General features: G+C 49.0%; 1 protein-coding gene across 1 annotated transcript in view; it reads left to right on the plus strand.

Moving 5' to 3' along the window:
- Window positions 1-27,500, plus strand: part of LOC135536899 (leucine-rich repeat-containing G-protein coupled receptor 5A-like) — a 326,763-nt gene that overhangs the window by 207,225 nt on the left and 92,038 nt on the right. The window contains exons 3-4 of the mRNA XM_064963121.1: window positions 5,960-6,031; window positions 17,601-17,672. Of these exons, the coding sequence (XP_064819193.1) occupies window positions 5,960-6,031; window positions 17,601-17,672 (144 nt within the window). The remainder of the gene's footprint in view (window positions 1-5,959; window positions 6,032-17,600; window positions 17,673-27,500) is intronic.

Genomic DNA, 27,500 nt, shown 5'->3' on the forward strand with positions numbered 1-27,500 from the left:
TGTGTATGGGTTGTGTATATTGTGTGTGTGTGTGTGTGTGTATATGGTGTGTGTGTACATGCTAGCCCACTCAGTCCCATGTCAAGAGTCTCATGTATGTGCAGTATTTGGTCCGTCAGTCTGCACTCTGACCCCTCGTTGAAAGGTTGAATTCCATCGTATCGGCTTGTGTTCTGAAAATCGCATGATGTCACCCACATGGAATTGATGACAAAATGAGTGATGACAAAATGAGTGATTACCGTTGAACAATAATGACATTTCACCCCCAAATCATTGCTAATTGAACAAAGATGTAATCGCATAAGGGTCTCCTAGCCAGAGCGTCCAATCAAATCCATCAAATTTTGGGGTCATGGCGTCCATTTTGATCTAGTCTTCAATACGTGAGAGAGGTTGACAATTTGCCCTCAGTTTGCCATCTCTTGCTATGGTTCCTGTGACAAGAACACAGAGAGAACCCAGTGGTCTCAGGTCTCAGACCACAGAGAGAACCGAGTGGTCCCAGGTCTCAGACCACAGAGAGAACCCAGTGGTCCCAGGTCTCAGAACAGAGAGAACCCAGTGGTCCCAGGTCTCAGAACACAGAGAGAACCCAGTGGTCCCAGGTCTCAGAACACAGAGAGAACCCAGTGGTCCCAGGTCTCAGAACACAGAGAGAACCCAGTGGTCTCAGGTCTCAGACCACAGAGAGAACCCAGTGGTCTCAGGTCTCAGAACACAGAGAGAACCCAGTAGTCCCAGGTCTCAGAACACAGAGAGAACCCAGTAGTCCCAGGTCTCAGAACACAGAGAGAACCCAGTGGTCTCAGGTCTCAGACCACAGAGAGAACCCAGTGGTCTCAGGTCTCAGACCACAGAGAGAACCCAGTGGTCCCAGGTCTCAGAACACAGAGAGAACCCAGTAGTCCCAGGTCTCAGACCACAGAGAGAACCCAGTGGTCCCAGGTCTCAGAACACAGAGAGAACCCAGTGGTCCCAGATCTCAGAACACAGAGAGAACCCAGTAGTCCCAGGTCTCAGAACACAGAGAGAACCCAGTGGTCCCAGGTCTCAGACAGCAGACAGACAGACAGGGAGGGAGGTTAATGCTGTGTCAGACAGACAGTCAGGGAGGTTAATGCTGGGACAGACAGACAGACAGACAGACAGGTTAATGCTGGGTCAGACAGACAGACAAGACAGACAGGGAGGTTAAATGCTGGGTCAGACAGACAGACAGACAGGGATGTTAATGCTGGGTCAGACAGACAGACAGACAGGGAGGTTAATGCTGGGTCAGACAGACAGACAGACAGACAGGGAGGTTAATGCTGGGTCAGACAGACAGACAGGGAGGGAGGCAGCAGGTACATGGTGTTTTACTGAGATGTGTGCGTTGCCAGGGCGATTCATCTCTCTGCCACCCTCGCCAACTGGACTCAGCCTGACCCCGACTTTGAAGCCCAGAACATGATGCTAGGTGCTGTTCCAGTCTGTTGGCAATCCCGTAGCACACACACCACACACACAAACACAACACACACACACACACACACACACACACACACACACACACACACACACACACACACACACACACACACACACACACACACACACACACTCTGAGTGGTCTGATTCACAGGGCAGTGGTCGGGGGGCCCGTGTCTTTCCCAGCGTAGGCCGATATTCAGCGCCGCCCCGTCAGAAACAGCACCCCTGTGACAGAACACAGGAAGGTGCACATTGGGTATTTATGGATCCCTGACCTCCCTCCCGACCTGATTCCCGCAGGCGTGAGGAATGTTGGGGTAGTTGTCGCTGGCGTTGGTGCTGTGCCCGTCCCGTCTCTGAGACACAGTATCACCGGGCATCAATGAAACCAAACGGACTGAAATGAGGAGGGACGACCTCAACTCTTTTTCTTCCCATTGCAAAGCTTTTCTCTATGGTGAATATGGTGCTCTCTATGGTGAATATGGTGCTCTCTATGGTGAATATGGTGCTCTCTATGGTGAATATGGTGCTCTCTATGGTGAATATGGTGCTCTCTATGGTGAATATGGTGCTCTCTATGGTGAATATGGTGCTCTCTATGGTGAATATGGTGCTCTCTATGGTGAATATGGTGCTCTCTATGGTGAATATGGTGCTCTCTATGGTGAATATGGTGCTGGTGCTGTGGAATATGGTGCTCTCTATGGTGAATATGGTGCTCTCTATGGTGAATATGGTGCTGGTGCTGTGGAATATGGTGCTCTCTATGGTGAATATGGTGCTCTCTATGGTGAATATGGTGCTCTCTATGGTGAATATGGTGCTGGTGCTGTGGAATATGGTGCTCTCTATGGTGAATATGGTGCTCTCTATGGAATATGGTGCTCTCTATGGTGAATATGGTGCTCTCTATGGTGAATATGGTGCTCTCTATGGAATATGGTGCTGGTGCTGTGGAATATGGTGCTCTCTATGGTGAATATGGTGCTCTCTATGGTGAATATGGTGCTCTCTATGGTGAATATGGTGCTCTCTATGGTGAATATGGTGCTCTCTATGGTGAATATGGTGCTCTCTATGGAATATGGTGCTCTCTATGGTGAATATGGTGCTCTCTATGGTGAATATGGTGCTCTCTATGGAATATGGTGCTGGTGCTGTGGAATATGGTGCTCTCTATGGAATATGGTGCTCTCTATGGTGAATATGGTGATCTCTATGGAATATGGTGCTCTCTATGGTGAATATGGTGCTGGTGCTGTGGAATATGGTGCTCTCTATGGTGAATATGGTGCTCTCTATGGTGAATATGGTGCTCTCTATGGTGAATATGGTGCTCTCTATGGTGAACATGGTGCTCTCTATGGTGAATATGGTGCTGGTGCTGTGGAATATGGTGCTCTCTATGGTGAATATGGTGCTCTCTATGGTGAATATGGTGCTCTCTATGGTGAATATGGTGCTCTCTATGGTGAATATGGTGCTCTCTATGGTGAATATGGTGCTCTCTATGGTGAATATGGTGCTGGTGCTGTGGAATATGGTGCTCTCTATGGTGAATATGGTGCTCTCTATGGTGAATCAAATCAAATCAAATTTTATTTGTCACATACACATGGTTAGCAGATGTTAATGCGAGTGTAGCGAAATGCTTGTGCTTCTAGTTCCGACAATGCAGTAATAACCAACACTAACTAACAATTCCTAATCTACTTTCTTATACACAGTGTAAGGGGATAAAGAATATGTACATAAGGATATATGAATGAGTGATGGTACAGAGCAGCATAGGCAAGATACAGTAGATGGTATCGAGTACAGTATATACATGTGAGATGAGTATGTAAACAAAGTGGCATAGTTAAAGTGGCTAGTGATACATGTATTACATAAGGATGCAGTTGATGATATAGAGTACAGTATATAGGTATGCATATGAGATGAATAATGTAGGGTAAGTAACATTATATAAGGTAGCATTTTTTAAAGTGGCTAGTGATATATTTACAACATTTCCCATCAATTCCCATTATTAAAGTGGCTGGAGTTGAGTCAGTGTCAGTGTGTAGGCAGCAGCCCCTCAATGTTAGTGGTGGCTGTTTAACAGTCTGATGGCCTTGAGATAGAAGCTGTTTTTCAGTCTCTTGGTCCCAGCTTTGATGCACCTGTACTGACCTCACCTTCTGGATGATAGCGGGGTGAACAGGCAGTGGCTCGGGTGGTTGATGTCCTTGATGATCTTTATGGCCTTCCTGTAACATCGGGTGGTGTAGGTGTCCTGGAGGGCAGGTAGTTTGCCCCCGATGATGCGTTGTGCAGACCTCACTACCCTCTGGAGAGCCTTACGGTTGAGGGCGGAGCAGTTGCCGTACCAGGCGGTGATACAGCCCGCCAGGATGCTCTCGATTGTGCCTCTGTAGAAGTTTGTGAGTGCTTTTGGTGACAAGCCGAATTTCTTCAGCCTCCTGAGGTTGAAGAGGCGCTGCTGCGCCTTCTTCACGATGCTGTCTGTGTGAGTGGACCAATTCAGTTTGTCTGTGATGTGTATGCCGAGGAACTTAAAACTTGCTACTCTCTCCACTACTGTTCCATCGATGTGGATAGGGGGGTGTTCCCTCTGCTGTTTCCTGAAGTCCACAATCATCTCCTTAGTTTTGTTGGTTATTTTCCTGACACCACACTCCGAGGGCCCTCACCTCCTCCCTGTAGGCCGTCTCGTCGTTGTTGGTAATCAAGCCTACCACTGTTGTGTCGTCCGCAAACTTGATGATTGAGTTGGAGGCGTGCGTGCTCTCTATGGAATATGGTGCTGGTGCTGTGGAATATGGTGCTCTCTATGGAATGTGGCGCTCACTATGGGGTATATGACCCACAGTATTGATAGAAGACCGTGGCAGTACAGTGATAGACTTCATGTTCAGTCAGACAGCTTTATTTCTCTGTGGATGGTGCTGTGTAGATGGTGCTGTGTAGATGGTGCTGTGTGGATGGTGCTGTGTGGATGGTGCTGTGGTGCTGTGTGGATGGTGCTGTGTAGATGGTGCTGTGTAGATGGTGCTGTGTGGATGGTGCTGTGTAGATGGTGCTGTGTGGATGGTGCTGTGTGGATGGTGCTGTGTGGATGGTGCTGTGTGGATGGGGCTGTGTAGATGGTGCTGTGTGGATGGTGCTGTGTGGATGGGGCTGTGTAGATGGTGCTGTGTGGATGGTGCTGTGTAGATGGTGCTGTGTGGATGGTGCTGTGTGGATGGTGCTGTGTGGATGATGCTGTGTGGATGGGGCTGTGTGCATGGGGCTGTGTAGATGGTGCTGTGTGGATGGTGCTGTGTAGATGGTGCTGTGTGGATGGTGCTGTGTGGATGGTGCTGTGTAGATGGTGCTGTGTGGATGGGGCTGTGTAGATGGTGCTGTGTGGATGGTGCTGTGTGGATGGTGCTGTGTGGATGGTGCTGTGTGGATGGTGCTGTGTGGATGGTAACATGTTGATTACAATACTGAACAGATTGTCAATGTAGAAACAGTCTAACTCATGTTGTGATAGATTTAACACATGTTGATTGTCCTGCAGATGGGCACCTTGTGTTGATGTCGCCAAACCAATGCCAGATTTTATCGAGATGTTTGGCTTTCATCGTTGGCAGATGATGTTGAAACCGTCTTGTTGGTGCCCGATGTCTCTTCCCCGTTCTGAAGACTTGGATTTGATTTCCCATGAACACCGGGGTTCTGAGACCGAGCATCTGTATTGGCATGGATACATGCCTGGAAGGTTGATTCAAGCAGATCCCTTTGTAGAAAGAAATCAAAGTTTGCATAACTACTGCTATCTTCCCATCTCCTGTTGAGTTTGTCTGGTATATTTGTCATGTAAATATCAATTGAATATGTATATCTGGTGCATTCCTCCATTGCAGAGAGCCAAGCGTTGACAGATTGGCTTCACATGGATGGGACCAAATGGCACCCTATTCCCTATATAGTGCACTACATAGGGAATAGGGCTCTGGTCTAAAGTAGTGCACTATATAAGGAATAGGGCTCTGGTCTAAAGTAGTGCACTATATAGGGAGTAGGGCCCTGGGCAATGGTAGTGCACTATATAGCGAATAGGGCTCTGGTCTAAAATAGTGCACTATATAGGGAGTAGGGCTCTGGTCCAAAGTAGTGCACTATATAGGGAATAGGGCTCTGGTCTAAAGTAGTGCACTATATAGGGAATAGAGAATAATTTGGAACAGAGACATCCTGTTATATGAGTAGCAGATGATGAAGAGATGAGGAGGAAGAGCTGGACAGAGATTCAATGTCATCGTCATTGGACCCTACAATCCCCCTCCAGTGAATCCCCTGGAACCTGATAGAATCTCTCATCTATCTATCTTCGTTGTTTCACTGCAAAATGAGCTCCACATGACAAGAAAGAAACATCAAAACGCAAAATTTCATCTGTCTTCTTTGTGTTCCCTTCTCCTCTTCACAGACGTCTTGCAGGCAACGATTTGACGCACATTCCCAAAGGAGCGTTCTACGGCCTCTTCAATCTCAAAGTACTGTAAGTAAACCCCTCCTCTCATGTCTCTCCACCTCTCCCCCTGTCTCTCTCTCTCTCTCTCTCCCTGTCTCTCTCTCTCTCCCTGTCTCTCTCTCACTCTTTCTCTCTCTCTCTCACTCTTTCTCTCTCTCTCTCTCTCTCTCTCTCTCTCTCTCTCTCTCTCTCTCTCTGTGTCTCCATGTCAAACCAGAGGTGATTATCTCTGTTTTCGCAGCAGAAGTGTTTTTACTGTGAGTTGACCTGGAGGTCGTTGTTTCTCCTGCTCCCTCTCAGCGTCCCCAGAAAGAGCCTTGGACAGGGATCAGATGATTCACAGGAATCTTTAATTATGAAAATGTGCTGGTAATTTATAGTAATTGGTGTTAAAAGGGGTTGGTCGTAGGGAAGTATTGGAAAGCAATTTTGCCACTTTGAGAAAATTGCCTGAGAAGTGCTTTGTGGATGGATCGCCCTGTAAGGCCTTCGACGTATCCTAAACGGCACCCTATTCCCTAGGTAGCGCACTATATAGAGGATAGGGTGCATTTAGGAACAAAGCCCAGTTCTACCTACAGCAGATAGGAGCTTCAGGAAGTTTCAGCTTCATGCTTCACACTTGTTTCATGAAACCTCAAGGTATTCTGGAGATGAAGGGATGAAAAGGAGGGATATCTGGGAAGGAGGGAGATCTGGGAAGGAGGGAGGTCTGGGAAGGAGGGAGATCTGGGAAGGAGGGAGGTCTGGGAAGGAGGGAGATCTGGGAAGGATGGAGATCTGGGAAGGAGGGATATCTGGGAAGGAGGGAGATCTGGGAAGGAGGGAGATCTGGGAAGGAGGGAGTTCTGGGAAGGAGGGGTTCTGGGAAGGAGGGAGGTCTGGGAAGGAGGGAGATCTGGGAAGGAGGGAGATCTGGGAAGGAGGGAGATCTGGGAAGGAGGGAGATCTGGGAAGGAGGGAGATCTGGGAAGGAGGGGGTTTAAAAGGAGGGAGATCTGGGAAGGATGGAGGGAGATCTGGGAAGGAGGGAGGTCTGGGAAGGAGGGAGATCTGGGAAGGAGGGAGATCTGGGAAGGAGGGAGATCTGGGAAGGAGGGAGATCTGGGAAGGAGGGAGATCTGGGAAGGAGGGAGATCTGGGAAGGAGGGAGATCTGGGAAGGAGGGAGGTCTGGGAAGGAGGGAGGTCTAGGAAGGAGGGAGTTCTGGGAAGGAGGGAGGTCTAGGAAGGAGGGAGTTCTGGGAAGGAGGGAGGTCTGGGAAGGAGGGAGGTCTAGGAAGGAGGGAGATCTGGGAAGGAGGGAGGTCTAGGAAGGAGGGAGTTCTGGGAAGGAGGGAGGTCTAGGAAGGAGGGAGTTCTGGGAAGGAGGGAGGTCTAGGGAAGGAGGGAGTTCTGGGAAGGAGGGAGGTCTGGGAAGGAGGGAGGTCTAGGAAGGAGGGAGATCTGGGAAGGAGGGAGGTCTAGGAAGGAGGGAGATCTGGGAAGGAGGGAGGTCTGGGAAGGAGGGAGTTCTGGGAAGGAGGGAGGTCTGGGAAGAGGGATGAAGGGAGGGAGATCTGGGAAGAGGGATGAAGGGAGGGAGATCTGGGAAGAGGGATGAAGGGAGGGAGATCTGGGAAGAGGGATGAAGGGAGGGAGATCTGGGGATGAAAGGAGGGAGATCTGGGATGAGGGATGAAGGGAGGGAGATCTGGGGATGAGGGATGAAAGGAGGGAGATCTGGGAAGAGGGATGAAGGGAGGGAGATCAGGGAAGAGGGATGAAGGGAGGGAGATCTGGGGAAGAGGGATGAAAGGAGGGAGATCTGGGGATGAAAGGAGGGAGATCAGGGAAGAGGGATGAAGGGAGGGAGATCAGTGAAGAGGGATGAAGGGAGGGAGATCAGGGAAGAGGGATGAAAGGAGGGAGATCTGGGGATGAAAGGAGGGAGATCAGGGAAGAGGGATGAAGGGAGGGAGATCAGGGAAGAGGGATGAAGGGAGGGAGATCAGGGAAGAGGGATGAAAGGAGGGAGATCTGGGGAAGAGGGATGAAAGGAGGGAGATCTGGGGATGAAAGGAGGGAGATCAGGGAAGAGGGATGAAAGGAGGGAGATCTGGGAAGAGGGATGAAGGGAGGGAGATCAGGGAAGAGGGATGAAGGGAGGGAGATCTGGGAAGAGGGATGAAAGGAGGGAGATCTGGGAAGAGGGATGAAGGGAGGGAGATCTGGGGAAGAGGGATGAAAGGAGGGAGATCTGGGAAGAGGGATGAAGGGAGGGAGATCAGGGAAGAGGGGTGAAAGGAGGGAGATCAGGGAAGAGGGATGAAAGGAGGGAGATCTGGGAAGAGGGATGAAGGGAGGGAGATCTGGGGAAGAGGGATGAAAGGAGGGAGATCTGGGAAGAGGGATGAAAGGAGGGAGATCAGGGAAGAGGGATGAAGGGAGGGAGATCAGGGAAGAGGGATGAAAGGAGGGAGATCTGGGAAGAGGGATGAAAGGAGGGAGATCAGGGAAGAGGGATGAAGGGAGGGAGATCTGGGGATGAAAGGAGGGAGGTCTGGGAAGAGGGATGAAAGGAGGGAGATCTGGGGAAGAGGGATGAAAGGAGGGAGATCTGGGAAGAGGGATGAAGGGAGGGAGATCTGGGAAGAGGGATGAAGGGAGGGAGATCTGGGAAGAGGGATGAAGGGAGGGAGAGGAGGGAGATCTGGGAAGAGGGATGAAAGGAGGGAGATCTGGGAAGAGGGATGAAAGGAGGGAGATCTGGGAAGAGGGATGAAAGGAGGGAGATCTGGGAAGAGGGATGAAGGGAGGGAGATCTGGGAAGAGGGATGAAAGGAGGGAGATCTGGGAAGAGGGATGAAGGGAGGGAGATCAGGGGATGAAAGGAGGGAGATCTGGGAAGAGGGATGAAAGGAGGGAGATCAGGGAAGAGGGATGAAAGGAGGGAGATCTGGGAAGAGGGATGAAAGGAGGGAGATCTGGGAAGAGGGATGAAAGGAGGGAGATCTGGGGATGAGGGATGAAAGGAGGGAGATCTGGGAAGAGGGATGAAAGGAGGGAGATCTGGGAAGAGGGATGAAAGGAGGGAGATCTGGGAAGAGGGATGAAAGGAGGGAGAATACATCTCCATCAACATGTTAGTGCTACCCAGCTCTCTCTCACTCTCTCTCTCACTCTCTGTCTCTCTCTTTGTCTCTGTCTCTCTCTCTGACAAGTTCTTGACATGTCAAACTTTTACAGTTGCTGACAGTTTATCTGTGTGTTTTTGCCGACTAGACTGTAATAATGAAATAAACCTGTTTGAAACCTGTCTGTTGTTGAGATAGTTCTCCTGGGACCCTCCTAACATCTGAGACCGTTGATCCATTGGAAAACTCTTACTGAACTCTTTGTTGTGGTGCGTCTCCACGTAGATTCATAAAGGAACACCTCTTTGATATGAATCCTAGGGATAATCACTAACAGTCCCTACATTTGTAGAGTTTTATACCTAAATACACATGTTGAGGCTACAGGCAGGGTTTTAATTTATTACCCTGTACCAGAAACATCTGGGCCGGCGGTGCGGATCTCATAAAAGTAAATACAAACCTGTTTGTGACATGTAGAACAAATGTCCGAGGTAAGTGAGCTTGGTAAAAGAGTACATTTCCTGTGAAACGGACCGTTTGTTTTGTGTTTTTTTGATGAAAGCACGGCAGGAATATTGGACCATATTTCAGCGCCATGTCATTTGTCACAAGAGAGAGAATCTGGTCTGACGTAAGTCTCTCTGGGCCGGGGTCTTTTCCTCCGTCTATACAACCTTCTCTCCTTCTTCCCGTTTGAAGACTTCAAAGAGATTTTGTAGCAAGAGAAGCACTGCAAAGGATTTCCCGTTTTGTGTAACTTAGATACAGGATGTTCGTCAAGCAACACATACACTATATATACAAATGTATGTGGACACCCTTCAAATTAGTGGATTCTGCTATTTCACCCCACATCCGTTGCTGACTGGTGTATGAAATCGAGCACACAGTCATGCAATCTCCATAGACAAACATTGGCAGTAGAATGGCCTCACTGAAGAGCTCGGTGACTTTCAACGTGGCACCGTCATAGGATGCCACCTTTCCAAGAAGTCAGTTCGTCAAATTTCTGACCTGCTAGTGCTGCCCACGGGTCAAATGTTAATGCTGTTATCGTGAAGTGGAAACGTCTAGGAGCAACAACGGTTCAGCCGTGAAGTGGTAGGCCACACAAGCTCACAGAATGGGACCGCAGAGTTCTGAAGCACATAGCGCATAAAAACCGTGTGTCCTCGGTTGCAACACTCACTACCGAGTTCCAAACTGCCTCTGGAAGCAACGTCAGCACAAGAACTGTTTGTCTGGAGCTTCATGAAATGGGTTTCCATGGCAGAGCAGCCACATACAAGCCTAAGATCACCATGCGCATTGTCAAGCGTCGTCTGGAGTGGTCTAAAGCTCACCACCATTGGACTCTTGAGCAGTGGAAACGCTTTCTCTGGAGGGATGAATCACGGTTCTCCATATGGCAGTCCGACAGACAAATCTGGTTTTGGTGGATGCCAGGAGAACGCTACCTGTCCGAATGCATAGTGCCAGCTGTAAAGATTGGTGGAGGAGGAATAATGGTCTGGGGCTGTTTTTCAAGGTTCAGGCTAGGCCCCTTACTTCCAGTGAAGGGAAATCTTCACTCTACAGCATACAATGACATTCTAGACAATTCTGTGCTTCCAACTTTGTGGCAACAGATTTGGGGAGGCCCTTTCCTGTTTCAGCATGACATTGCCCCCGTGCACAAAGCAAGGTTCATACAGAAATGGCTTGTCGATCGGTGTGGAAGAACATGACTGGCCTGCACAGAGCCCTGACCTCAACCCCATCGAACACTTTTGGGATGAATTGGAACGCTGACTGCGAGTCAGGCCAAACCGCCCAACATCAGTGCCCATCCTCACTAATGCTCTTGTGTCTGGATGGAAGCAAGTCCCCCCCCCCCACAGCAATGTTCCAACAACTAGTGAAAACTCTTCCCAGAAGAGTGGAGGCTGTTGTAGCAGCAAAGAGGGGGGACCAACTCCATATTAATGTGCTTAGAATGAGATGTTCGACGAGCAAGTGTCCACATACCTTTGGACGTGTAGTTTATCAATCGGAAGAAGAAGAAAGAAAGAAAGAAAATGTGTAGTTATAAAGAAGAACAGGACAGATTTATTGAATATAACAGTTGATGTATATTCACATATTTTATCCCTTAAAACGAATATTAGGTATAGCAGCTGGTCTGGTCTTCTCTTCATAGGTATAGAGATGTTTGGTTCTATAAAACCATTTGTTTCATTAGCCTTTCTCCTTGGCATTGTGGGTACACATGCTACCCTACCGTTGTCCGAGGAAGGCTTCTTATGACTGTTGTCAAGAAGAGTTTTATTCTGGACATCTGGGGAGAAGAGGTCTTAGTGGTCAGATAGAGGAATGTGACACACTTTCACAGCCAATCAGATGAGCTCATTAAGTTATTTGTTTGTTTACATTCGCAGCTCGCTCAAACAGGGGAGAGAGAGAGACTGGGAGAGAGGGAGGGACTGGGAGAGAGAGAGGGACTGGGAGAGAGAGAGAGGGAGAGAGAGAGGGACTGGGAGAGAGAGAGAGGGACTGGGAGAGAGAGAGAGAGAGAGAGAGACTGGGAGAGAGAGAGGGACTGGGAGAGAGAGAGAGAGGGACTGGGAGAGAGAGAGAGAGAGAGAGACTGGGGAGAGAGAGAGGGACTGGGAGAGAGAGAGGGACTGGGAGAGAGAGAGAGAGAGAGACTGGGAGAGAGAGAGAGACTGGGGAGAGAGAGAGAGAGAGACTGGGGAGAGAGAGAGAGAGACTGGGAGAGAGAGAGAGACTGGGAGAGAGAGAGAGACTGGGGGAGAGAGAGAGACTGGAGAGAGAAAGACTGGGAGAGAGGGAGAGACTGGGGAGAGAGAGACTGGGAGAGAGAGAGACTGGGGAGAGGAGAGAGACTGGGAGAGAGAGAGACTGGGAGAGAGAGAGAGGGACTGGGAGGGAGAGGGAGAGAGAGAGGGAGATTGGGAGAGAGAGGGACTGGGAGAGAGAGAGAGAGAGAGAGAGGGAGACTGGGAGAGAGAGAGAGGGAGACTGGGAGAGAGAGAGAGAGGGAGATTGGGAGAGAGAGAGAGACTGGGAGACTGGGAGAGAGAGAGGGAGAGAGAGAGAGAGAGAGGGAGACTGGGAGAGAGAGGGAGAGAGAGAGAGAGAGGGAGACTGGGAGAGAGAGAGAGGGAGACTGGGGAGAGGGGAGAGAGAGAGAGACTGGGGAGAGAGAGAGAGAGAGAGAGAGCGAGAGAGAGAGAGGGAGACTGGGAGAGAGAGAGAGAGAGAGAGACTGGGAGAAAGAGAGAGAGAGAGAGAGAGAGGGAGACTGGGAGAGAGGGAGAGGAGAGACTGGGAGACTGGGAGAGAGAGAGAGAGAGAGAGAGAGAGAGAGAGGGAGACTGGGAGAGAGAGGGAGACTGGGAGAGAGAGGGAGAGAGAGAGAGAGAGAGAGAGAGACTGGGAGAGAGAGAGAGAGAGAGGGAGAGAGAGAGACTGGGAGAGAGAGAGAGAGAGACTGGGGAGAGAGAGAGAGAGACTGGAGAGAGAGAGAGAGAGAGAGAGAGAGACTGGAGAGAGAGAGAGAGAGAGAGAGAGAGAGAGAGAGAGACTGGGAGAGAAGAGAGAGAGAGAGAGGGAGAGAGAGAGAGAGAGAGAGAGAGGGAGACTGGGGGGAGAGAGAGAGAGGGAGACTGGGAGAGAGAGAGAGAGGGAGAGAGAGAGAGAGAGAGAGAGAGAGAGAGAGAGAGAGAGAGAGAGAGAGAGAGAGAGAGAGAGAGAGGGAGACTGGGAGAGAGAGAGAGAAGAGAGAGAGGAGAGAGAGAGAGAGAGAGAGAGAGGGAGACTGAGAGAGAGAGAGAGAGAGAGAGGGAGACTGGGAGAGAGAGAGAGAGAGAGAGGAGACTGGGAGAGAGAGGAGAGAGAGAGACTGGGAGAGAGAGAGTAGGGGAGAGAGAGAGAGGGAGACTGGGAGAGAGAGAGGGAGACTGGGAGAGAGGGAGACTGGGAGAGTGGGAGTGGAGAGTGGGAGACTGGGAGAGAGAGAGAGAGAGAGAGAGAGAGAGAGAGAGAGAGAGAGATCTGAGAGAGAGAGGAGAGAGACTGGGAGAGAGAGAGAGAGATAGAGAGGGAGACTGGGAGAGAGAGAGGAGAGAGAGAGAGAGAGAGAGAGGGAGACTGGGAGAGACTGAGAGAGAGGGAGACTGGGAGAGAGAGAGGGAGAGAGAGAGGAGGGAGAGAGAGGGAGACTGGGAGAGAGACTGGGAGAGAGAGAGAGAGAGAGAGAGAGGGAGACTGGGGAGAAGAGAGACGAGAGAGAGAGAGAGAGAGAGGGAGACTGGAGAGAGAGAGAGAGGGAGACTGGGAGAGAGACTGGGAGAGAGAGAGTGAGAGAGAGAGAGAGACTGGGAGAGACAAGTGGAGAGAGAGAGAGTTGAGAGAGAGAGAGGGAGACTGGGAGAGGAGAGAGAGAGAGAGAGAGAGAGAGAGACTGGGAGAGAGAGGGAGACTGATCAGAGAGAGGGAGACTGGGAGAGAGAGAGGGAGAGGGAGAGAGAGAGAGGAGACTGGGAGAGACAGAGATTGGAGAGGAGAGAGAGAGAGAGAGAGAGAGAGTGGAGACTGGGAGACTGGGAGAGAGAGAGGAGAGAGAGAGAGAGGAGACTGGGAGAGAGAGAGGGAGACTGGGAGAGAGAGGGAGACTGGAGAGAGAGAGAGAGAGAGGGGACTGGGAAATAGAGAGAGAGCTATAGGGAGACTGGGAGAGAGAGAGAGGGAGAGAGAGAGAGAGGGAGACTGGGACAGAGAGAGGGGGACTGGGAGAGAGAGAGAGAGAAAGAGGGACACTGGAGCTAGAGCTATATAGAGAGAGAGAGACTGGGAGGGAGAGAGAGAGGGACTGGGAGAAGAGAGAGAGAGGGGGACATGGAGAGAAAGAGGAGAGGGACTGGGAAGAGAGAGAGAGAGACTGGGAGGAGAGAAGAGAGAGAGAGAGAGGAGACTGGGAAAAGAGAGAGAGAGAGACTGGGAAAGAGCTACAGACTATAGAAGACTGGGGTCTAGAGAGAGATATAGGGAGACTGGGGAGAGAGAGAGAGAGAGAGAGAGGGAGACTGGGAGAGAGAGAGGGAGAGAGAGAGAGAGAGAGGGAGACTGGGAGAGAGAGAGAGAGAGAGAGAGAGAGGGAGACTGGGAGAGAAAGAGGGAGAGAGGGAGAGAGAGAGAGGGACTGGGAGGGAGAGAGAGAGAGAGAGAGAGAGAGAGGGAGACTGGGAGAGAGAGAGAGGGAGACTGGGAGAGAAAGAGGGAGAGAGGGACTGGGAGGGAGAGAGAGAGAGGGACTGGGAGGGAGAGAGAGAGAGAGAGAGAGAGAGAGAGAGAGAGAGAGAGAGAGAGACTAAAGAGAGGGAGACTGGGAGAGAGAGAGGGAGACTGGGAGAGAAAGAGGGAGAGAGGGACTGGGAGAGGAGAGAGAGGGACTGGGAGGGAGAGAGAGAGAGAGAGAGAGAGAGAGAGAGAGAGAGAGAGAGAGGGAGACTGGGAGAGAGAGAAGAGAGGGAGACTGGGACAGAGAGGAGACTGGGAGAGAAAGAGGGAGAGAGGGACTGGGAGGGAGAGAGAGAGAGGGACTGGGAGGGAGAGAGAGAGAGAGAGAGACAGACAGAGAGAGAGAGAGAGGGAGACTGGGAGAGAGAGAGAGGGAGACTGGGAGAGAAAGAGGGAGAGAGGGACTGGGAGAGAGAGAGAGAGACTGGGAGAGAAAGAGGGAGAGAGGGACTGGGAGAGAGAGAGAGAGAGAGAGAGAGAGAGAGAGAGAGAGAGAGAGAGAGAGAGACTGGGAAAGAGAGAGAGAGAGAGAGACTGGGAAAGAGAGAGAGAGAGAGACTGGGAAAGAGAGAGAGAGAGAGAGAGTTGAGTACACATCTGCCTCTTAGCCTGAATTCCAACATGTTTGGGCAATGTCCACATCCGATGTTCTGCTGCCTGTGATCCTGTCTGTGTGTTCCTCATCTGTGGCTTGACAGACTACGGAACTCTGGGTGAAGATTTAACACCCAGTTTGTTCATGTACAGACAGGAGATTAGATTATGTACGAACACAGTCCAGAGATGTTGTTTCCTCAGGGATCAGCGATAGGATATTTGTACGTTAGAATTTATACCTATATAAGTATTTTATTTGTGGATGGACAGTGACAGTCATAAGCTAGAGAGAGACAGATATATATTTGATTTATTTTTTGTTTAATATCTATTTCACTTGATTTGTCATGTTTCCCATGCCAATAAAGCCCTTGAATTGAATTGAATTGAAATTAATTGAATTGACAGATATTGAGGGGGACAGAGAGTAGGGGCTGAGGTGGGATTCGTAACCCTGTCACCAGTGGGTGTGGTCCATATGTGGTCCAGATTTGGCTGCGTTAACACTACACCGTAGCAGAGTATTCTGTATGATCTGTGTGTGTTAGGATAGTATATTGTATTCTATTGTAGTATATTGTATTCTATTGAATTCTATTGTATTCTATTGTAGTCAATTGTATTATATTGTATTCTATTGTAGTCTATTGTAGTCTATTGTATTATATTGTAGTCTATTGTATTATATTGTAGTCTATTGTATTCTATTGTAGTCTATTGTATTCTATTGTATTTCATTTGAATGATGACACACATTACAGTAGGCCTATGCTGTGTTAGTTCTGCCTCAGTACTCTGACACTAAGATTACTGTCCACTCATACACAGTGCCTTGCGAAAGTATTCGGCCCCCTGGAACTTTGCGAGCTTTTGCCACATTTCAGGCTTCAAACATAAAGATATAAAACTGTATTGTTTTGTGAAGAATCAACAACAAGTGGGACACAATCATGAAGTTGAACGACATTTATTGAATATTTCAAACTTTTTTAACAAATCAAAAACTGAAAAATTGGGCGTGCAAAATTATTCAGGCCCCTTAAGTTAATACTTTGTAGCGCCACCTTTTGCTGCGATTACAGCTGTAAGTTGCTTGGGGTATGTCTCTATCAGTTTTGCACATCGAGAGACTGAAATTTTTTCCCATTCCTCCTTGCAAAACAGCTGGAGCTCAGTGAGGTTGGATGGAGAGCATTTGTGAACAGCAGTTTTCAGTTCTTTCCACAGATTCTCGATTGGATTCAGGTCTGGACTTTATCCAATAAATGTCATTCCACTTCATGATTGTGTCCCACTTGTTGTTGATTCTTCACAAAAAAATACAGTTTTATATCTTTATGTTTGAAGCCTGAAATGTGGCAAAAGGTCGCAAAGTTCAAGGGGGCCGAATACTTTCGCAAGGCACTGTAAATACACAGTCTACCCTACAGCTACAGGCTATATAAATACACAGTCTACAGGCTATATACATACACAGTCTACCCTACAGCTACAGACTATATAAATACACAGTCTACAGACTATATACATACACAGTCTACCCTACAGCTACAGACTATATAAATACACAGTCTACAGACTATATAAATACACAGTCTACCCTACAGCTACAGGCTATATAAATACACAGTCTACCCTACAGCTACAGGCTATATAAATACACAGTCGACAGGCTATATAAATACACAGTCTACCCTACAGCTACAGGCTATATAAATATATATAATAATAATAATATATCCCATTTAGCAGACGCTTTTGTCCAAAGCGACTTACAAGTTGGCTGGGGCCACTACTTTTACATATGGGTGGCCCTAGCGGGAAACGAACCCACGACGCTTGGCGTTGCAAGCGCCATGCTCTACCGACTGAGCCACACAGGACTAAATACACAGTCTACCCTACAGCTACAGGCTATATAAATACACAGTCTACAGACTATATAAATACACAGTCTACCCTACAGCTACAGGCTATATAAATACACAGTCTACAGACTTTATAAATACACAGTCTACCCTACAACCGTTCTGTCACCTCTGTGTTCTGTGTCAGTGTCCCCTCTCTCTGATATATTTTAAAGGGTCTGTGTTCTGTGTCAGTGTCACCTCTCTCTGATATATTTTAAAGGGTCTGTGTTCTGTGTCAGTGTCCCCTCTCTCTGATATATTTTAAAGGGCCTGTGTTCTGTGTCAGTGTCACCTCTCTCTGATATATTTTAAAGGGTCTGTGTTCTGTGTTCAGTGTCCCCTCTCTCTGATATATTTTAAAGGGCCTGTGTTCTGTGTCAGTGTCCCCTCTCTCTGATATATTTTAAAGGGTCTGTGTTCTGTGTTCAGTGTCCCCTCTCTCTGATATATTTTAAAGGGTCTGTGTTCTGTGTCAGTGTCACCTCTCTCTGATATATTTTAAAGGGCCTGTGTTCTGTGTCACCTCTCTCTGATATATTTTAAAGGGCCTGTGTTCTGTGTCAGTGTCACCTCTCTGATAGATGTTGTCTAAGTCATAGAGAGCCATCAGGTGCGCCATGTTTTCTTCCCACTGCCCTGACGATCTCTTGCGTTTTATATTCCCATGCAGGATGCTTCAGAACAACCAGCTACGACGGGTTCCGGGCGAAGCCCTTCAGAACCTCAGGAACCTCCAGTCTCTGTGAGTCGATCTTCTCCCTCCTCTACCATCGCTGCTGCCTGGTCGAAATTAAAGAAGCTCTTTTTTTCCAATAGGAATGAGCCTCTCTTCTCACTACCTTTCTTCTCTCTCTCTCTCTCTCTTTCTCTTTCTCTCTCTCTCTCTCTCGCTCTCTCTTTCTCTCTCTCGCTCTCTTTCTCTTAATTCAATTTAAGGATTTATTGGCATGGTAAACATGTTAACATTGCCAACGCAAGTGAAATAGATAATAACAAAAGTGAAATTAACAATAAAAAATGAACAGTAAATATTACACTCACAAAGTTTGCAAAAGAATAAAGACATTTCATATGTCATATTATGTTACAGTATATACAGTGGTGTAATGATGTGCAAATAGTTAAAGTACAAAATGGAAAATAAATACACATAAATATGGGTTGTATTTAGTTAGTTAGTTAGTTGGTAGTTATTTAGTTAGTTTATTTAGTTAGTTGCTCTTCACTGGTTGACCTTTTGTTGTGGCAATAGGTCACAAATCGTGCTGCTGTGATTACACACTGTGGTAATTCTTTGTGGGTCTGTGCAATCTGAGCAAAATATGTGTCTCTAATATGGTCATACATTTGGCAGGAAGTTATGAAGTGCAGCTCAGTTTCCATTTCAATTTGTGGGCAGTGAGCACATAGCCTGTCCTCTCTTGAGAGCCAGGTCTGCCTAAAGTGGCCTTTCTCAATAGCAAGGCTATGCTCACTGAGTCTGTACATAGTCAAAGCTTTCCTTAAGTTTGGGTCAGTCACACTTGTCAGGTATTCTGCCGCTGTGTACTCTCTGTTTAGGGCCAAATAGCATTCCAGTTTGCTCAGTTTTTTTGTTAATTCTATCTAATGTGTCAAGTAATTTTCTTTTTGTTTTCTCATGATTTGGTTGGGTCTAATTGTGTTGCTGTCCTGGGTAGAGGTCGACCGATTGTAACGGCTTTCGTCTGGTGGAAGAGAGTCGGACCAAAATGCAGCGTGGTATTTTTGAGACATGTTTAATGACGATGAAAAAACGAACAATACAAAAACAACAAACGGAACGTGAAAACCTATACAGCCTATCTGGTGACAACAAACACAGAGACAGGAACAATCACCCACGAAACACTCAAAGAATATGGCTGCCTAAATATGGTTCCCAATCAGAGACAACGATAATCACCTGACTCTGATTGAGAACCACTCCAGACAGCCATAGACTTTGCTAGATAACCCCACTAAGCCACACACCCAACACCCCACAAAACCCCAAGACAAAACACACCACAATAAACCCATGTCACACCCTGGCCTGACCAAATAAATGAAGACAAACACAATATATTACGACCAGGGCGTGACAGAACCCCCCCCTAAGGTGCGGACTCCTGGATGCACATCAAAACAATAGGGGAGGGTCCGGGTGGGCGTCTGTCCATGGTGGCGGCTCCGGCGCGGGACGTGGACCCCACTCTATTAATGTCTTAATCCTTCCTCCTCGCGTCCTATGATAGTCCACCCTCGACGCCGACCATGGCCTAGTAGTCCTCACCCAGAACCCCACTGAACTAAGGGGCAGCTCGGGACTGAGGGGCAGCTCGGGACTGAGGGGCAGCTCGGGACTGAGGGGCAGCTCGGGACTGAGGGGCAGCTCGGGACTGAGGGGCAGCTCGGGACTGAGGGGCAGCTCGGGACTGAGGGGAAGCTCGGGACTGAGGGGAAGCTCGGGACTGAGGGGAAGCTCCGGACTGAGGGGAAGCTCCGGACTGGGGGGAAGCTCGGGACTGAGGGGAAGCTCAGCACTGAGAGGAAGCTCAGCACTGAGGGGAAGCCCAGCACTGAGAGGAAGCTCAGGCAGGTAGTTGGATCCGGCAGATCCTGGCTGGCTGGCAGTTCTGTCAGATCCTGGCTGACTGGCGGATCTGGAATAGTCTGGTTGACTGGTGGTTCTGGAAGAGTCTGGCTGACTGGCGGATCTGGAAGATTCTGGCTGACTGGCGGATCTGGAAGAGTCTGGCTGACTGGCGGATCCTGGCAGACTGACGGATCTGGCTGCTCCATGCTGACTGGCGGCTCTGGCTGCTCCATGCTGACTGGCGGCTCTGGCTGCTCCATGTAGACTGACAGCTCTGGCGGCTTCTTGCAGACTGGCAGCTCTGGCGGCTCCTTGCAGACTGGCAGCTCCTTGCAGACTGGCAGCTCCTTGCAGACTGGCAGCTCCTTGCAGACTGGCAGCTCCTTGTAGACTGGCAGCTCCTTGCAGACTGGCAGCTCTGGCTGCTCCATGCAGACTGGCAGCTCTGGCTGCTCCATGCAGACTGGCAGCTCTGGCTGCTCCATGCAGACTGGCAGCTCTGGCTGCTCCATGCAGGCTGGCAGCTCTGGCTGCGCTGAAGAGGCAGGAGAACCCAGCAGCGCTGTAGAGGAGGAAGGCTCTGGCAGCGCTGAACAGGCGGGAGACTCCGGCAGCGCAGGAGAGGAGGAAGGCTCTGGCAGCGCTGAACAGGCGGGAGACTCCGGCAGCGCAGGAGAGGAGGAAGGCTCGGGCAGCGCTGAACAGGCGGGAGAACCCAGCAGCGCTGTAGAGGAGGAAGGCTCTGGCAGCGCTGAACAGGCGGGAGACTCCGGCAGCGCAGGAGAGGAGGAAGGCTCCGGCAGCGCTGGAGAGGCGAGGCGCACTGTAGGCCTGATGCGTGGTGCTGGCATTGGTGGTACTGGGGACATGCACAGGAAGCCTGGTGCGGGGAGATGCCACCGGAGGGCTGGTGTGTGGAGGTGGCACAGGATGGGCTAGACCGTGAAGGCGTACTGGAGATCTTGAGGCAGTGCTGGCACAGGACGTGCAAGGCTAGGGATGTGAACAGGAGGCCTGATGTGTGAGGCTGGCACAAACTTCACCAGCCGACTAACACTCACCTCAGGACGAGTATGGAGCGCTGACCCAGGTGCCATCAAATCCCCGACACGCTCCGTCGGGCGAATTCCATGCAAAAAGCACCAACACAGCAACTCCCTCATTTCTCTCTCCTCCAATTTCCCCATTAACTCCTTCACAGTCTCTGCTTCGCTCACCTCCAACACCGGCTCTGGTTCTGGTCTCCTCCTTGGCTCCTCACGATAAACAGGGAGAGTTGGCTCAGGTCTGACTCCTGACTCTGCCACACTCTCCCTGAGCCCCCCCCAAGAAATTTTTGGGGCTGACTCTCAGGCTTCCTTCCGCGTCGCCGTGCTGCCTCCTCATACCGGCGCCTCTCCGCTTTCACCGCCTCCAGTTCTTCTTTGGGGCGGCAATATTCTCCAGGCTGAGCCCAGGGTCCTTCTCCGTCCAATTCGTCCTCCCATGTCCATTCCTGTCTTTGTTGCTCCTGCTGTTGCTGTTGCCTGTTACCACGCCGCTTGGTCCTGTTGTGGTGGGTGATTCTGTAACTGCTTTCGTCTGGTGGAAGAGAGTCGGACCAAAATGCAGCGTGGTATTTTTGAGACATGTTTAATGACGATGAAAAAACGAACAATACAAAAACAACAAACGGAACGTGAAAACCTATACAGCCTATCTGGTGACAACAAACACAGAGACAGGAACAATCACCCACGAAATACTCAAAGAATATGGCTGCCTAAATATGGTTCCCAATCAGAGACAACGATAAACACCTGCCTCTGATTGAGAACCACTCCAGACATAGACTTTGCTAGATAACCCCACTAAGCCACACACCCAACACCCCACAAAACCCCAAGACAAAACACACCACAATAAACCCATGTCACACCCTGGCCTGACCAAATAAATGAAGACAAACACAATATATTACGACCAGGGCGTGACACCGATTATGATTTTTCAACGCCGATACCGATACCGATTATTGGAGGACCAAAAAAAGCTGATACCGATTAATCGGCCGATTTAAAAAATAATGTATTTGTTATAATGACAATTACAACAATACTGAATGAACACTTATTTTTTACCTTAATATAATACATCAATAAAATCTATTTAGCCTCAAATAAATAATGAAACATGTTCAATTTGGTTTAAATAATCCAAAAACAAAGTGTTGGAGAAGAAAGTAAAAGTGCAATATGTGCTATGTAAGAAAGCTAACGTTTCAGTCCCTTGCTCAGAACATGAGAACATATGAATGCTGGTGGTTCCTTTTAACATGAGACTTCAGTATTCCCAGGTAAGAAGTTTTAGGTTGTAGTTATTATAGGACTATTTCTCTCTATACCATTTGAATTTCATATACCTTTGACTATTGAATGCCAGTGTAACAGTATAGCTTCCGTCCCTCTCCTCGCTCCTACCTGGGCTCGAACCAGAGACACAACGACAACAGCCACCCTCGAAGCAGCGTTACCCATGCAGAGCAAGGGGAACAACCACTCCCAAGTCTCAGAGCGAGTGACATTTTAAACGCTATTAGCGCGCACCCCGCTAACTAGCTAGCCACTTCACATCAGTTACACCAGCCTCATCTCTGGAGTTGATAGGCTTGAAGTCATAAACAGTTGCTGGCAAACGCGGGAAAGTGCTGTTTGAATGAATGCTTACGAGCCTGCTGCTGCCTACCACCGCTCAGGCAGACTGCTCTATCACATCATACACTTAGTTATAACATAATAACACACAGAAATACGAGCCTTTGGTCATTAATATGGTCGAATCCGGAAACTATCATCTCGAAAACAAGACGTTTATTCTTTCTGTGAAATACGGAACCGTTCTGTATTTTATCTAACGGGTGGCATCCATAAGTCTAAATATTCCTGTTACATTGTACAACCTGTTCAATGTTATGTCATAATTATGTAAAATTCTGGCAAATTAGTTCGCAATGAGCCAGGCTGCCCAAACTGTTGCATATACACTGACTCTGCATGCAATGAATGCAAGAGAAGTGACACAATTTCACATTGCCTGCTAACCTGGATTTATTTTAGCTAAATATGCAGGTTTAAAAATATATACTTCTGTGTATTGATTTTAAGAAAGGCATTGATATTCATGGTTAGGTACACATTGGAGCAACGATACGCACTGCATCGATTATATGCAACGAGGGACACGCTAGATAAACTAGTAATATCATCAACCATGTGTAGTTAACTAGTGATTATGATTGATTGTTTATTATAAGATATGTTTAATGCTAGCTAGCAACTTACCTTGGCTTACTGCATTTGCGTAACAGGCAGTCTCCTCGTGGAGTGCAATGTAATCAGGTGGTTAGAGTGTTGGACTAATTTACTGTAAGACTGCAAGATTGGATCCCCCGAACTGACAAGGTGAAAATCTGTCGTTCTGCCCCTGAACGAGGCAGTTAACCCACCGTTCCAAGGCCGTCATTGAAAGTAAGAATGTGTTCTTAATAAAAAATAAAAAATAGGCCAAATCGGTGTCCAAAAATACATATTTGTTATGAAAACTTGAAATCGGCCCTAAATAATCGGCCATTCCGATTAATCAGTCGACATCTAGTCTGGGGTGTGTCTGTGTTTGTGAACAGAGCCCCAGGACCAGCTTGCTTAGGGGACTCATCACCAGATCCATCTCTCTGTATGTGATGGCTTTGTTATAGAAGGTTTGGGAATCGCTTCCTTTTCGGTGGTTGTAGAATATAATGGCTCTTTTCTGGATTTTGATAATTAGCAGGTATTGGCCTAATTCTGCTCTGCATGCATTATTTTGTGTGTTATGTTGTACACAGAGGACACTTTTGTAGATTTCTTCATTCAGAGTCTCAATTTGGTGTTTGTCCCATTTTGTGAATTCTTGGTTGCTGAGCGGACCCCAGACCTCACAACCATAAAGGGCAATGGGTTCTATAACTATTTTTATACAGATCCTAATTCTCTCTCTCTCTCTACCTTTCTCTCTCTCTCTCTCTCTCTGTCTCTCTCTCTCTACCTTTCTCCTCTCTCTCTCTCTACCTTTTCTCTCTCTCTCTGTCTCTCTCTCTCTCTACCTTTCTTCTCTCTCTCTAACTTTCTTCTCTCTCTCTATCTTTCTTCTCTCTCTACCTTTCTTCTCTCTCTCTACCTTTCTTCTCTCTCTCTACCTTTCTCACTCTCTCTCTCTCTGTCTCTCTCTCTCTACCTTTCTCCTCTCTCTCTCTACCTTTCTCACTCTCTCTCTCTCTGTCTCTCTCTCTCTACCTTTCTTCTCTCTCTCTACCTTTCTTCTCTCTCTCTACCTTTCTCACTCTCTCTCTCTCTGTCTCTCTCTCTCTCTACCTTTCTCCTCTCTCTCTCTACCTTTCTCCTCGCTCTCTCTACCTTTCTTCTCTCTCTCTATCTTTCTTCTCTCTCTCTACCTTTCTTCTCTCTCTCTGCCTTTCTTCTCTCTCTGTCTTTCTTCTCTCTGTCTACCTTTCTTCTCTCTCTCTATCTTTCTTCTCTCTCTCTACCTTTCTTCTCTCTCTCTACCTTTCTTCTCTCTCTCTACCTTTCTTCTCTCTCTCTCTCCATCCCCTGTCTATCCTTGACCTTTTCCTTCTGCCTTTAAAGAAATCTCCAGGCAACTAGAGGCCATCTCCACTTTTGGTTTCGGCAACAATTACTGTGTTTTTTATCAGGCTCTTACTCTCTCTCTCTCTCCATAAGTGGCCTGGACTTTTAATTACCATATGAAATGGGGCTGGGAGAATGAAACGGGGACTGATGGGGTTGGAGGGGTGGGAGAGGTGTGTGTGTGTGTGTGTGTGTGTGTGTGTGTGTGTGTGTGTGTGTGTGTGTGTGTGTGTGTGTGTGTGTGTGTGTGTGTGTGTGTGTGTGTGAAATGGGTGGAGGGGTACAGAGAGAATTGGAATGGAGAGTCTAAATCAATGTGGGCCCATAGAGAGAGCCTTACCTTTGATCAGCGGAGAAAGAAGAGACGAAGAAGAGGGGAGATGAGAAGGAGATAGGAAGGAGAGGAGGGGGAAGGAGATAGGAAGGAGAGGAGGGGGAAGGAGAACTGAATGCAGATTGTCTTTCACTGGAGTCCCTTCTCTTATCTTTACCTCCCTCCTCTCTCCTTCCTCCTCCTCTCTCCTTCCCCTTGCTCTCTCCTTCCTCCTCCTCTCTCTTTCCCCCTCCTCTCCTTCCTCCTCCTCTTTCATTTCCCCTCCTCTCTCCTTCCTCCTCCTCTCTCCTTTCTCCTCCTCTCCCTCCTCCTCTCTCCTTCCTCCTCCTCTCTCATTCCCCCTCCTCTCTCCTTCCCCCTCCTCTCCTTCCTCCTCCTCTCTCCTTCCTCCTCCTCTCTCATTCCCACTCCTCTCTCCTTCCCCCTCCTCTCCTTCCTCCTCCTCTCTCATTTCCCCTCCTCTCTCCTTCCTCCTCCTCTCTCCTTTCTCCTCCTCTCCCTCCTCCTCTCTCCTTCCTCCTCCTCTCTCCTTCCTCCTCCTCATTCATTCCCCCTCCTCTCTCCTTCCCCCTCCTCTCCTTCCTCCTCCTCTCTCCTTCCTCCTCCTCTCTCCTTCCTCATCCTCTCCTTCCCCCTCCTCTCCTCCTTCCTCCTCCTCTCTCCTTCCTCCTCCTCTCTCATTCCCCCTCCTCTCTCCTTCCCCCTCCTTCCTCCTCCTCTCTCCTTCCTCCTCCTCTCTCATTCCCCTCCTCTCTCCTTCCCCCTCCTCTCTCCTTCCTCCTCCTCTCTCCTGCCCCCTCCTCTCCTTCCCCCTCCTCTCCTTCCCCCTCCGCTCTCCTTCCCCCTCCTCTCCCCTTCCCCCTCCTCTCTCCTTCCTCCTCCTCTCTCCTTCCACCTCCTCTCTCCATCCCTTCTACTCTCCTTTCTCCTCCTCTCTCCTTCCTCCCCCCCTCCCCTCCTCCTTCCTCCTCCTCTCTACTTCCTCCCTCCTCTCTACTTCCTCCTCCTCTCTCCATCCCTCCTCTCTCCCTTCTCTCCTCCTCTCTCCTTTCTCCTCCTCTCTCCTTCCTCCCTCCCCTCCCCTCTCCTTCCTCCTCCTCTCTCCTTTCTCCTCCTCTCCCTCCTCCTCTCTCATTTCCCCCTCTCTCCTTTCCTCTTCTCTCTCCTTTCCCCTCCTCTCTCCCTTCTCTCCTCCTCTCCTTTCTCCTCCTCTCTCCTTCCCCCTCATCTCTCCTTCCTCCTCCTCTCTCTTTCCACCTCCTCTCTCCATCCCTTCTACTCTCCTTTCTCCTCCTCTCTCCTTCCTCCTCCCCTCTCCTTCCTCCTCCTCTCTACTTCCACCTCCTCTCTCCATCCCTTCTACTCTCCTTTCTCCTCCTCTCTCCTTCCTCCTCCCCTCCGCTCTCCTTTCTCCTCCTCTCTACTTCCTCCTCCTCTCTCCATCCCTCCTACTCTCCTTTCTCCTTCTCTCTCCTTTCCTCTCCTCTCTCCTTTCCCCTCCTCTCTCCCTTCTCTCCTCCTCTCTCCTTTCTCCTCCTCTCTCCTTTCTCCTCTTCTCTCCTTCCTCCTCCTCTCTCCCTTATCTCCTTCCTCCTCCCCTCTCTCCTTTTCTCCTCCTCTCTCCTTTCTCCTCTTCTCTCCTTCCTCCTCCTCTCTCCCTTCTCTCCTTCCTCCCCCACTCTCTCCTTTCCCCTCCTCTCTCCCTTCTCTCCTCCTCTCTCCTTTCTCCTCCTCTCTCCTTCCTCCTCCTCTACCCTTCCCCCTCATCTCTCCTTCCTCCTCCTCTCTCCTTCCACCTCCTCTCTCCATCCCTTCTACTCTCCTTTCTCCTCCTCTCTCCTTCCTCCTCCCCTCCGCTCTCCTTTCTCCTCCTCTCTACTTCCTCCTCCTGTCTCCATCCCTCCTACTCTCCTTTCTCCTCCTCTATCCCTTGTCTCCTTCTCTCCTTCCTCCTCCTCTCTCCTTCCTCCTCCTCTCTCCTTCCCCCTCCTCTCTCTTCCCCCTCCAAACGCATGTGTATTATCAGTCTAAGATCACATTCATTAATAAGCATTGTCCCATGTGGCGTCTGTCTCGCTCAGAGCAGGTTGGCAGGGAGAACAGAGCAGCTGTTGTTACCTCAACAGGTCTGAATGTGTGTTGTACAGACAGAGTGGCTGGGTCCTAGATGGTACTATAGGGCTCTGGTCTAAAGCAGTGCACTATCAAGGGGATAGGATCTTCTGTAACAGTGGCCTTCAGTAACAGTGGCCTTCAGTAACAGTGGTCTTCAGTAACAGTGGTCTTCAGTAACAGTGGTCTTCAGTAACAGTGGTCTTCAGTAACAGTGGTCTTCAGTAACAGTAGTCTAGAGTAACAGTGGTCTTCAGTAACAGTGGCCTTCAGTAACAGTGGTCTTCAGTAACAGTGGTCTAGAGTAACAGTGGTCTTCAGTAACAGTGGTCTTCAGTAACAGTGGTCTTCAGTAACAGTGGTCTTCAGTAAGATTTAAGGGACAGAGAGTCTGAGGGTCGGAGGGAGAGTCTGAGGGTCGAAGGGAGAGTCTGAGGGTCGGGGGAGAGTCGGAGTGGCGGAGGGAGAGTCTGAGGGGCAGAGGGGTGAAGGGTCGGAGGGAGAGTCAGAGTGGCGGGAGGAGGTTGAAAGGATGGGGAAAAGTGCCACAACTTTGAAGAAATGAAAGACCCACTATAAATCTTTTCTTCCTCTGAGTGACAGTTGGTTGAGCTGCTGTACAGATGCTCTCTGGGATACGTTGGACGATTTAACTTCTTGCGTCGAGCAATCCAAGGTTCCGGGATTCTATTTATAGCCTCAAGCTCATTAGCATAACGCAACGTTAACTATTCATGAAAATCGCAAATGAAATGAAATAAATATATTTGCTCTCTAGCTTAGACTTTTGTTAACAACACTGTCATCTCAGATTTTCAAAATATGCTTTTCAACAATAGCTAAACAAGCATTTGTGTAAGAGTA

The sequence above is a fragment of the Oncorhynchus masou genome, unplaced genomic scaffold, assembly GCF_036934945.1.
Source record: "Oncorhynchus masou masou isolate Uvic2021 unplaced genomic scaffold, UVic_Omas_1.1 unplaced_scaffold_681, whole genome shotgun sequence".
Lineage (NCBI taxonomy): Eukaryota > Metazoa > Chordata > Actinopteri > Salmoniformes > Salmonidae > Oncorhynchus > Oncorhynchus masou.